Here is an 11,899-nt window from a genome sequence, read left to right as displayed (position 1 = left end):
TAAGTAAAGTGATTGAACAAAATTTCACCTCTAAATTTCGTTCCATTAAGTGTATATCTGTTACTTAGAAGAAGCTGAAAGGGTTTGTTGGTTAATTTAGGCGAGCCCCTCACCCACGAGGAATTTTTTAAGTATCGAGTATTCAAACATTATTTCATTTGCTATGAGATTAATGAAAAAATAATATATTTTACAGTATATCTTTAATATTAGAAAGCTAGAAGTAAGTTTTAGTGTCTCAAGGCTTCACCAAAAATAATTGGACACAAAAGCCCCTGAAACAAAATAAAAATTTACAACTACCCATAAAAAAAGAATATAATACCAAGGGTATTTCCGTAAACACATTTATTTTAATTTGTTTTAGATAATAACAGAAAACACTAAAAAAATAAAAAATGACGTCAAAACTGAAACCACACAAAAAAAACTGCCACAAAAAACTGAAATCTACAGCATGAGAGGGGAGGATGAAAACGCACGATGCGATCATGCTTTTCCATAGCAAAAAAAAAAAAAAATGATCGTGCTGCTCTAGACCTAAAATCCACGTACCAGTATTTAGGGAATGTATTTAATTAAGATTTTGAAGAATTTTAATACTTTTAATGAATCCAAAAATACTTAATGTCTACTTATTTAACAACAGTTGAGTAACTGCTTAAATACCAGACACTTTAATTCTCCCACGGTTCCACCCCACCCATACCATTTTGCCTTGCCACGTGACAATGTTCCCTCCAAAAACACTACAAAATAACACTCCAAATGGTCAAGTCAGCCAAATCCCATCCTACGTCATATATGGATGGACCCATCCTCCACCCTCATCTTGGAGAGAATATCAGTATTCAAACCCAAATTATGAAACATGGGCCCACATGACAAAAACAAAGCTGGTATCCCCAAAACGGCGTCGTAGATGTCGCGAGAGCAAGCGTGGCGTGGCTGTGCAAAACTGCAAACCGACAACATAAAAGTAGGAAAATGATAACTGAAAACAAAAGCTCTTCTCTAACATGGGTCATCTTCTTCTCGCTTCCTCTTAGATTCCCTGTCTGATTTTCCCTCTTTACAACCACAAAACGGTTCGTTTCGTTGAACGAATATCTTAGAGGTTTGTTCTGCTTCTCTGTTTTTCTTCTTCTTTCTGTTTGATGGAACTGAATTGGTGGGTGCTTTTGTTTTTTTTTTTTTAAGAGATTTTTTGGTTGGGTTTTGTTTTTCATCTTGTTTGCTAATCTGGGTTTGCTCATAAATTAATAGTGGTCAAATTATCAATCTGGTTTTCTGTTTCATAACTGAGTCATTCATTTTGTTTAATTTTTTTATGAAGTACTTTTTTTTTTAATATATGCTAAACTTCGTGGAGGGGAATCGAACTTGGGTGCAGAGGCGGAGCACACTGCTCTCGCTAACTTGGCTAATTCCTAGTCTGTGAATATTTTTATTAAGTTAGTGGGGTTTGGTGCTTAATTTGGCAGGATTATGGTAAGTGTTATTTGCCGGCTGTGTAAGGGTTATTAAGGTCGTTCAGAACCCTTTGGCATCTGCATTTGGGTATCTTAGAGAAATAAAAGAAGGGTTGGATTAACTGATTAAGGACAGGTGAAGGAATATTCAGCTTCTTTATGTTTGTACTGATCCAGTGGAGGTAATAGTTTTTCAACATCTTTAATTGGTATCAATGTTTTTAAAGCTTTCTAATGTTTCGTGATTTCGAATTGTCGTGCAATTGCTAGTTATGTTATCCATTGGTTTCTGTTCTTCTTCTGATTCTGTTGGTGTTTCGATTCGTTTGGACTTCTGTTTTGTATATGTTTTGAGTGATAAGGAGTAACATTTGTTTCTCATTGGCTTTAAAGAAAAAGAATGATGGTGATTGGGGTTAGGGGTTCGGGGTTTGTGATTCTCCTCGAGTGAGCTTCCCATAAAGTCAAGCGCGCACGCAGCGAGCTTGATAGAAAGGGAAGTAGGTTGTGGAGTTGGAATCTAGGAATTTCCGCTTTGATCATAGTTGTGTATGACTTGTAAGGAGATTCGGGGTTTTAAATCAACATCCTTTTTATGGAAGAATTTGTCACCAGTCAAAGTGGCTGGGTTGACCACCTTATCATGATATAAAGTATAGCAAGCTTTATAATTTGATGCGTATGTTATAGTTTTTCTGGTAATGAAGGATTTCAGCTACTTCTAGTGCGTAAAATCATGATACCCGGTGTCCCATTACTGAACTTCGAGTGGCACCATGGACTTTTAGCAGCTTCCAGAAGTTGTCATTCTCCAAATGAACTGTGAACTTTTCAAATATATTGAAGTAATGATAAACATGGTCGGAAGTAATGATAAACATAGTAAAGTTTTATTTTTGGCTTGCTAAGCCTGCATTATCTTGATCTTAATTTTAGAACCTATCTTGGATGCTTCGAACGAATAATTGTTTTGTTTTTCTCTCGTTGCTTCTTTAGTGGGATTTCGGTAGTGAAATAGTACGACCCTTTCTGTTGGATTAAGATTCTGATATATTTTTTATTTTTTGTTAACCATGTGTAGTGTATTTTCCTTTTACAAAGTAAAATGTACAAAAGCATAGCAAGCTGATGGCGGCAGCAGAAGCAAGGGCTGTGTGGCAGAGAACAGCTAATCGTTGTTTCGTCCAGGAGGATGCCAAAAGAGCTCCCAAGTTAGCTTGCTGCCAATCCTCTTCTTCGACAACTAGGCAGGTTGATGCTGGGCCTGCAAATGTAGCAGAAGGGCCATATCATCCTGCCACTGGTTTCATGCCTATCAATCGGAATCCTTCATATTCTAGTCTACCCCCGGATACAAGATGGTGGCTGCAAATGCAACCTAGCTATGGGTACCAAAAAGATTTTACATACGAACAGTTAAGTGCATTGGAGGCTGACATGGAAACACTGAGAGCTGGGTTCGTGAAATCAACACCCAAAACTAGCGAGGTCCACCAGCAAAAAGCAGAATTCACTGACGCAGTCTCCGCTGATTGTATGAAGACAGGTTACGAAGTCCAAAAGCAAGATGTAAGTGCCAAATATAGTAAGAACATGCAGGAACCTCTTCAATACGAAATGAAGAAAAAATATGAAATAATGGGGATGGATACCATTGATTGCCCAGTTTCCAATCAACCCAAGGAGTTTTGTTGTGACTATCCTTGGATTGGAGGTGGGAGGGCTGAACCATGGTGGCGGACAACGGACAGAGATGAATTGGCTTCCTTGGTTGCTCAGAAGTCGCTTAACCATATTGAGAACTGCGACCTTCCCCCACCTCAGAAAATGTATCATAAGACACATCCATATGCTGATATTGGATGTTCTGACCGGAATGTGATATTGGGGACATCTTTAGATGCAAAGGCCCAAGCAACCGGTCTTTCCAGTATGACCACTCCTGCACATGGCTATCCTGATTCTGGAAAGGGAGAAGCATCTGGAGAAGGGCACTCCGAAAAGTCATTCAGGTGGTTATTATATATTAGATTGACATTCCAGGTCCTCGTGTTATTTAAGAATTATTCAGATTTTAGATTTCATTTCTAAGAGCACACTTGGTACGCAATCTTAAAAAAAATTTGGGACTAGCAGTCAGATCAGTTATATTTCTACTTGCAGAGACATAATGGAGATACAACAACTTTCTGAGGGTGAGCCTACAAAAGCTCAGCTAATGGAAGCACTCTGCCATTCTCAAACACGAGCAAGGGAAGCCGAGAAGGCAGCAAAGCAAGCTTATGCCGAGAAGGAGCACATCTTTAAGCTCTTCTTCCGACAAGCCTCTCAACTCTTTGCCTATAAGCAGTGGTTCCAATTGCTGCAACTGGAAAGTCTTTACCTCCAGATTAAAAACAATGAACAACCTCCAAGTGCCACTGTTTTTCCGGAGGGACTTCTATGGATGCCAGCCAAAGGCAAGAAACTGCGGAGGAACTGGCGTAAGGGTGCCAAGGGTAAAAGAGGAAGGAGGGCCGAACCCAGGCACGACATTGCAACTTATGCTGTTGCTTTTGCATTGGGGTTCAGTCTCGTTGGTGCTGGCTTGCTCCTGGGATGGACTGTGGGGTGGATGTTACCCCATTTCTAGGTTGTGTAGTTGTTCTGAGTTGTGACCATTTCATGCCTCTTGTAATGATTGTTCAAAAGGGAATGTGTGTTTTGGGTTAGTTTCTTTGTGTATTTCGTCCAGGTTTTACGTAGATTTCGTATGTAAATATACCCCGATGTTTTGGGTTAGTTTCTTTGCGAGGAGGGATGAGATTTTGTATAAATTTTATTTGGTTACTCTTCCACCTTACGTTTGTAAATTATCACAAGTCTTGGTTATTTTTCCTTTTGTTTTCAGGACTTTGCACTTTATTTTTTTTCTTTAAAAAGGAAACAACTGGTAGTAAATTACGGTTGTCCACTCCTTCTGGGCTTGAAGAGGTTATGGGAAATATCACCTTACCCATGACCACAGTTAAGCAGACTCACTAGATCAGAGCATCGAACCCGAACCTTTCACATTTTCTTTGTTTTATTGGGAGTGGTAGTTCGCGCATTTACCGTTAGACCACTTGCTGTGATTATGACTTGCACTTTTGACTCTGGTGGTATGATGGTTTAGGAGACTTATCCTGTAAGTCTCAGAAGTCAATGGCGTCTCAGCTATAAATTTTGAAGGGAGAATTTTGCCGTCCTGTCCCTGTTGAATGAAGAGTTATGTCTGCCATCCAAGAGAGAGGAGGGATTTTCTTCGGTGCTATAGAAGACTACTTTGTAGTTCGGATGTTTTAACAGTTATATCTTTGTTAAAAGATATAAAACTCAATATTTAACGGTTAAAACACATGAAGTACCGGGTACTCCAAAGCACCTAAGAATTTTTGGAGATGAGAAGTAGTTCGTGTGATTGTCACATTGCCACGTAGCCCTATAACCTATCTATTCATATTATATTAAGTTCAACATTAAAACTCGAGCAACCTTATGGTTTACTCTTATTATAACTTTGGAGGCAATCTGAATGCATCGAACTTTGACTTTGTTAAGCGGAAGACAAAAAATAATATGCATTTGATTCTTACAGGTAGGGATGGGCAACGGTTATGGCGGGTAGGTAACCGCAGTTATTTACCTAGAACCGTTTATGCTCATATCTGTATAACTGTTTACCCATTGGGTAATTGCCTAAATGGTTATACTCATACCTATAACCATTTATAAACGGTTGACCATACCCATAACCGCATACCTATTTAACCATAACCGTTTAATACCCGTTTACCCATTTACCCTTTTTAACCCATTTATCTTTTTCTTTTTTTACCATTACCCATTTTTCACCCGTCTACATGTTTTTTAACAACTTGAAAATTAAAAAAAAAAAATATTGTCATAATTTTTTTTTTTTTTTTTTTTTACAATTAAACACCGTTATAGATACATTCATCATACATTTCCATATTTTAATTTTTTAAGTCTTTATATCATTCCAATAATTGAAATAATAATTTACGGACGATATTTTAAATTGATAGAGAATGAAAAAGCAAGAAAATTAGTTTTAAAAAACAAAATTGGAATATAGGATATATAAATTACAGTAACAATGCTAAGAAAAGTGAGGGATTAGCTGAAATGGCAAGTTGCAACATGTTTGAGGAACAGGTCTTGGGTTGAATTGAGTGAGTGGGGTTGAGGGGAATTGTTATTTATTTTCCTAATCTTTTGGAAAAATTATTACTACTAATCCATGTTATCAATGAAGGTAATATAATATTTGTTAAGTATCTTTGGTTACGAAAATTGTTTAGAAGACAATATTCTTGAGTTATTTAACCTATAATGTAAAGTATTAACATAATATATATAATTAGCTATATAAACCATGCACTATAGTCAATAGCATTGATCTAAGTTTTGTTCGATAAAGAACATGGTTTGTGTTAATTTTACATATATAAAATAAATGGGTAAACGGTTATTCGTTTATAACCACGGTTAATATACATGACCACTTATTTAAATTTCACAGATAAACGGTTATACACATAACCGTTATAACCGTTTATTTATCTAAATGGTTACCCATAACCGTAATCATGAAATTTAAATAAGCGGATAACCGCGATTACCTATATCCGGGGTATTTTGTCCATCCCTGCTTACAGGTGTTCAAAGTGAGTATCTTAGGATAGCAGGACCGAACTTGTAGAGCAAAAACAATAATTACCCCTCGGAAAGTTGCGTCTCCATGTGGGAACCAAATCAAGTTATCCAACCCAAGTTAATTTAAGAAGCCCAAGTTTGAGCCCTAAATTAAGTACTGAACCCGAATCGCTAAGAATCAGCTCCCTTCACCCGGGTCAGGTTTGCAAAGCAGATCCGTTTCTGCTTCCATTTTGTTCCAGCTTTCAAGCTTCTAGGTTGTTGCTCAGACGACGGAGAGGATCCCTCACTCACACAAAACCCCAAAACACAGACACCCGAGAGATGGCAGTGATGGAGAAGCTCAGGATGTTCGTCGCTCAGGAGCCTGTCGTCGCAGCTTCTTGCCTCATCGCCGGCGTTGGTACTCTCTCTCTCTCTCTCTCTCTCTCGCGCAAAATCCCTATTAAATTTAGGATCAAATTGATGGGATTCAAATTCCCAAAATTGGTGCACAGGTTGAAATTTTCATAACCTGGGTTTTGGTTTCGTGTGCAAACTTTCCGATTTGGGGGAGTTTTGCTTTTATGCTCAGATTAAATAATGTATGTTGTGTGCACCACTGTATTTTGATTTGAATGTTTGAGCCGTAAAGGTGCAGTTTTTGTTTTTGTACAGCTCTCTGATGCCAATTCAGTCCTGGCATACATGTTCTGAGGCAAAGTTCGAATATTTTGGCTGAAATTTTGAAGTTTTCGTTATATCTTAGTGGGGTGCATTCAATTGGGATTTTGAGGGATTTTAATTCTTTTAATGAATCCCAAGGGTATTCAATCTGGATTTTAGGTGATTCTCTGAAATTCAATGTGTATTCAATCAAGATTTTAAGATAGTTTATTAAAATCCTTAGAAATCCTTAGAAATCCAGGTGTATTCAATTAGAATTTTAAAGAAGTTTATACCATTCCAGGTGTATTCAATTAGAATTAGAATTTAAAGAATTTGGAAAAGTTGAGGAATTAGAGGGAATTGAAGAAATTTTGTAGTTTTTTTAAGCATCCACAAATCTCACCTCTCCCGATGAGATTTTGAGGGAATTGAATCAAAATTTTGCATGGAATCTCTACAAATTAGTTAAACTCGATAAAAATCCATGAATTTATAAATCCATTAAAATCTCTCAAATTCCTAATTGAATACACCCCCTTAATCTCTAATGAATTACAAGTTTAGATTACGCTTATGCTGTTGTGACGGAAAGAATTACATGTTTGTAGCTGTGTGCATTCATTTGTCTGGGAATGGAAATCTAGGACTTGAGTTCTTTTTCTCCAATAGATTCAGCCTGGTAGAACAACAATATGCTTCCAAGGCTGGAACAGTCATTGCCAGAAAACAGCTGTGGGCTCTGCAGTTGGGATACTCATTTTGATAATCGTATGGAACTTTTTACATTCTCCGCGAAGGAAATATTTCCTAATGGATTAGATTTGTATTTTTCGATTGGGAAGTTATTCCTCCTATAGAACTTGTAATATGATAAGTGATCCATTTTACTCGCGAGAAACTATGATCAATGTTGCTCGTTGAGACTGAGGTCAAATTTGGTTCCTAATGTTTTCAAGTTAATAGATCAAGCATTTTAAGAAGCATCTAATTAGTATCTGTTAAGGTTTCAAGGGCACTCCTGTCGGGCTTATGGCTATATTCAACTGACTGGTTATTATGATGGAATTTCAGGTCTCTTTCTTCCAGCTGTAGTAAGGCCAATTCTTGATTCCTTTGAAGCTTCTAAGCAAGTCCCTCAGCCTGCTTTAAGCGATGTGAGTGTTAAACGACACGTTAGTTAAAAATTTCATTCATTCTTTGCCCAATTATGCACTTTACATAGAGCACTTGGATGTGTTATGTTGTTCATAAAGAAAATGTTCACAGTTGGTTCATGCCTTTATGGATTTGAACTTAATCTAACTTGGATATAGTGACTGCTCAACTCATATCTTATTAGAGTCCATGGTGTTCTTCATCGTCATAGTTAGATTGGTGGTCTGCATGGAATTCTTATGAACCTCCAAAACTTGCGCCCTCTCCCAATAGGTCTAAGTGGGTTGGCTATGTGCTCTTACACAGCCATGACCATGTAACTTGACAAGGATAGGAAAAGAAGATAGAAAAATTGGATCCTCTCAACTTGCTCTGTCATGATTTGATTTTGTCCATTTATCTGCTCAATTATAGTTCATCTTGATCTATTCTTAAATAAAACTCTATATCCATCTGGAGAGAGAACAGGACCTAAGTTTGTTTCAATATAGATTTCATGTCCGCTTGTTCTTTTGACCAGAAATTGTGCGCCCTCACAAGTCGCAACACTCTAACAAGATCTTTTATCTTGTTTCTTTACTATCACTCGTATTTCTGAATTACCTGGGTATTTTTCACAGGTGGTTGCAGGTATGACGGGTAAAAAATAGGGGCGATATGATTCATTGGTACAGGCAAACGATTGCCCTTTTTTTTTATTTTTTCCATTTTTCATGAGCATTGAAATAAGCCTGACAATCTTGTGTGGAGAACATAGCGATGCTGCATGTTGAATATTATCCTTTTTGTTGTAAGCATGTGACCGGTTTCCTTGTCACGTTAACTTCGACTAGCCGAAGCTGCTGCTGTTCTTGTTGATTTGAAGCCCAATTTAAAGCTTAATGAAGGCATGCCGAATATAAGTGCCTGCTTCCATTTTATTCTTTATGCTTGCTGCACATGAATTCAATTTTCTTTCAATTGTCTTGTATAAAATTTTCATTTGTCCCGATATAAAACATAGATTCACAGTTTTGATGCCTTTCTGATCCCCATGTTTTTCTCGTGTTTTAAATTTGGCCAATTTGGTCTCCTGAGTTATCTGTTAACAATTTTGGTCATTTCCGTCTCATTTCGGTGTTGATGCGCAGACGTGGAAGCTCACGCAAGACCGATTAACATCAAATTAGGCAAAATGTACTAAGATTGTTGACAGGATATAAAGCACATAAACCAATTGGTCAAGTTGGAAACTGAGATCAAAACATTACTTAAACCCAAACACAGTTACGAAAACAGCACTTACAGAAACCTCTCCAACAAGAGAACTTTACCGTTGTCGAAGCTACCGGAGATGAATGGAAAACAGTAAAATAAGGGCTAAATTTTACACAAACACACTTAGAGCCTTTTTTCATTTTACATGTCCTTACGGGGACTAACCCTAAACCCTTAACCCTAACCCGTAACAAAGTCCCCCACAATTCAGGACCATCCCTGTTTTCCGCCCCCGTGGGCGACGCCGTGTTTGTTAAGTCTTAGCTAGAGTATAGAGAACGTAGAATATTACAGGACGAGAGCATTTGACAGGTAATTGATTTGGATACACTCTACCGGTGCACATAGGCAAGTCTAAATCATCATATCGCAAACCCATCTTTCTTGAATTTTCTGCTCTTCCATGGAACCGCCTGCTTCAAGCTCTGTTTAATTGTTGCCTGCAAATATCAAAGACATTTTTACTTCAAATACAAGTAACTTCAACATTTCTAAACGAAAATTTAGGCGTCTGTTTGGAACTGCTTTTAGAATGCATGCACACATGGCTGAAATAATTAAAAATGTTGTTGCAAAGATCATTATATAAGAATTTGGAAGAAAGCAATTCCAAATGCTTCTAGCTAAATCGCTTATGAGCAGAAGTGCTTCTTACAAAAGCATTTTGAAAGGGTTACGTATTTGGATCATCTCCAAACCTTAGTGTCTAGAGCCCTTGGTTTGTGTGAGGTGTGCTGGCAAAATGAGTTAATTGGGACCGTTAGATTCAATTTGAGTGATCCAGATTGCCTAGTCCTTGAGTTTCGGACGGTAAGATCCGAAGTGGATCTCTGTCCGGCTGTAATGACTTTTTCATAAGTACATACACTCGCGGCCTTGGCCAAACCAGCAACGTAGCATGTCCTCACATTCTCATTCCATTCCTTTGCATACCCTACACAAACCAATATATGTTGTCGTACTCAGAGACCTGCTTAGTTGGGCACACATGGGAGGTTTTGGGCATCTCTGAAAATTCGACCACGTTCGATGTATGGCCTACACCGGATGAATAGAGGACTGGATATGCGCCAAAACTTCAACAATCAAGATCTAACGACTAAATATCCCGGTGTATGCCAGAAAAATCTGTCTCTTTCTCTAGGAAATAGCTACATCAATTTGCCTTCCGAAAAGGGCAACTCCTCGCACCCTCACAAGGCTTTGGATTAAAACCAACTAGAGTTCCTACTTTCTCCAGCGAACTCATACAAAATATAAAAGCGAACTAAAAGTAGAAACCAAGTAAAGGAAAGAAATATTTACCCAGAAATGAGGCTTGGCATGAGAGAGACTAGAAAAGCTCCCAACCCTTGTAATCCCTGTCATCTTCTTCTTCATCTTCAACCTCCCACTCTCTCCTCCCACACTGCCCCCACCGTCACTCTCTCCATCCACAGAAGATGGAAAGACATAACTAGCCCCACCAACCTCTCTTTTTCCCTTCAACACCCTCCTCCCCCATGAGTCAAACCACCCTCTCTCCTTCCCTTTCCTTCTCAGAACCAGAGCACCAAGCTCCCCTCCTCTCTCAGGGCTAAAACCGCCATAACACTCCATCCTGAATGAGGAAGACTGAAGCTTTGACCTGCCCACATAAGGACCCTCCAACACTGTTGTGGGAGAAAGCAGTTTGGCTTCCAGAAGAAGCCTTGGAGGGAGCTCTAAGCACTTTCGGGAAAAGTCAGTTGGGTTTGGAATGGTGGCCAGGGCAGTGCAGGGCCTTGGCTTCCCGGGCTGCTCTTCCCAGCGGAATGGGACTGAGACTGAGGAGTGGAGTGGTGGAGTTAGGGTGCCTGAAGGCTCATGGGAGTGAAATGGTGGGGCAGAAAATAAGGGCAGTTGTGGCGGCTCTGCCTCATCAGATCCCAGCCCCATTGCTGTAACAGTTTTGGGAGTGAAGGGGAAGGGTCAATGGAGGAGAAGGAGAAGACAGAAAGAAAAGTCCTCAAAGGAAAAAGGAAAGCCAAAAGCACTTATAAGTCACATCCATCTTTTAATAGAGGATTGCTTTGTTTGGTCTGCTCTCGTGTTATTGCTCTGCTCATTGATAGGAAATACCCAACGTATGGTAATTGATGGCGTGCCCCCAGTGCACCTACTCTCTTGTTTTTTATTAGAATTACTGTTGGGCATAGGAAAATGTTAGAGGATCAGTCGCAAGTGCACTTTTGAATTGATTTGAATCGTTCATGTTTATTGAACTCGCAAAATATGAATGACTATATCAATTTCATGTGAGTTTGCTATAAAGATCAGTCATGCTAATTGAACTCACAAAGTAAGAAAATGTTATATCAATTTTGCGTGCGTTGTTAACTAATTCTGGTTATTCATGTTAATTGAACTCACAACGAATGATCGGGTAAAATCAATTTTATATGCGTTTGTGACTGTTCCTACTATTCCCCTTGGATAGCATTAAAAGCAAACCATGCTTCGGTTGAACTTGTTTGCGACTGATTCTAGCATTCCTTTTAAGTAATAGTAAAAGTAAAATATGATTGATCATGATTATTTTTATATGCGTTCGCAACTAATCCTATCTTCTTAAATAATAATCAAAGCAAAAACTGGAATGACCAATATCAATGTCGAACACTTAAACGACTGATTTCAGCATTCCTCTT

At 38.5% G+C, this 11,899-nt stretch overlaps 3 protein-coding genes across 4 annotated transcripts; 2 read left to right on the top strand and 1 right to left on the bottom strand.

Annotated features, from left to right (window-relative positions):
* The first annotated feature begins 989 nt into the window (after positions 1-989).
* LOC137734466 (uncharacterized) lies at positions 990-4,347 on the top strand. 2 transcript variants are annotated; one of them, XM_068473728.1, is made up of 4 exons: positions 1,003-1,117; positions 1,485-1,654; positions 2,554-3,484; positions 3,636-4,347. In XM_068473728.1, the coding sequence occupies exons 3-4, from the start codon at positions 2,601-2,603 to the stop codon at positions 4,102-4,104; spliced, it is 1,353 nt and encodes a 450-aa protein (XP_068329829.1). In that variant the 5' UTR covers positions 1,003-1,117; positions 1,485-1,654; positions 2,554-2,600; the 3' UTR covers positions 4,105-4,347. The 2 variants fall into 2 exon arrangements, with proteins under 2 accessions (XP_068329828.1, XP_068329829.1); XM_068473727.1 differs by lacking the exon at positions 1,485-1,654 and having other exon boundaries at positions 990-1,117.
* A 1,982-nt stretch (positions 4,348-6,329) lies between these two features.
* LOC137734646 (uncharacterized) lies at positions 6,330-8,893 on the top strand. The gene is made up of 3 exons (XM_068473899.1): positions 6,330-6,573; positions 7,890-7,972; positions 8,594-8,893. The coding sequence occupies exons 1-3, from the start codon at positions 6,495-6,497 to the stop codon at positions 8,621-8,623; spliced, it is 192 nt and encodes a 63-aa protein (XP_068330000.1). The 5' UTR covers positions 6,330-6,494; the 3' UTR covers positions 8,624-8,893.
* Positions 8,894-9,193: 300 nt separating this feature from the next.
* On the bottom strand, positions 9,194-11,410 carry LOC137734645 (uncharacterized protein At4g00950-like). Its single transcript, XM_068473898.1, has 2 exons — positions 10,536-11,410; positions 9,194-9,670 (listed from the first exon to the last, which is right to left on the bottom strand). Exons 1-2 carry the CDS (start codon positions 11,145-11,147, stop codon positions 9,593-9,595), a joined length of 690 nt encoding a protein of 229 aa, XP_068329999.1. The 5' UTR covers positions 11,148-11,410; the 3' UTR covers positions 9,194-9,592.
* Between the last annotated feature and the right edge of the window lie 489 nt (positions 11,411-11,899).

The sequence above is a fragment of the Pyrus communis genome, chromosome 5 (assembly GCF_963583255.1).
Source record: "Pyrus communis chromosome 5, drPyrComm1.1, whole genome shotgun sequence".
Taxonomy (NCBI): Eukaryota; Viridiplantae; Streptophyta; class Magnoliopsida; order Rosales; family Rosaceae; genus Pyrus; species Pyrus communis.
The sequence above is the reverse complement of the archived record's forward strand: the minus strand, read 5'-3'. Positions and strand labels throughout refer to the sequence as shown.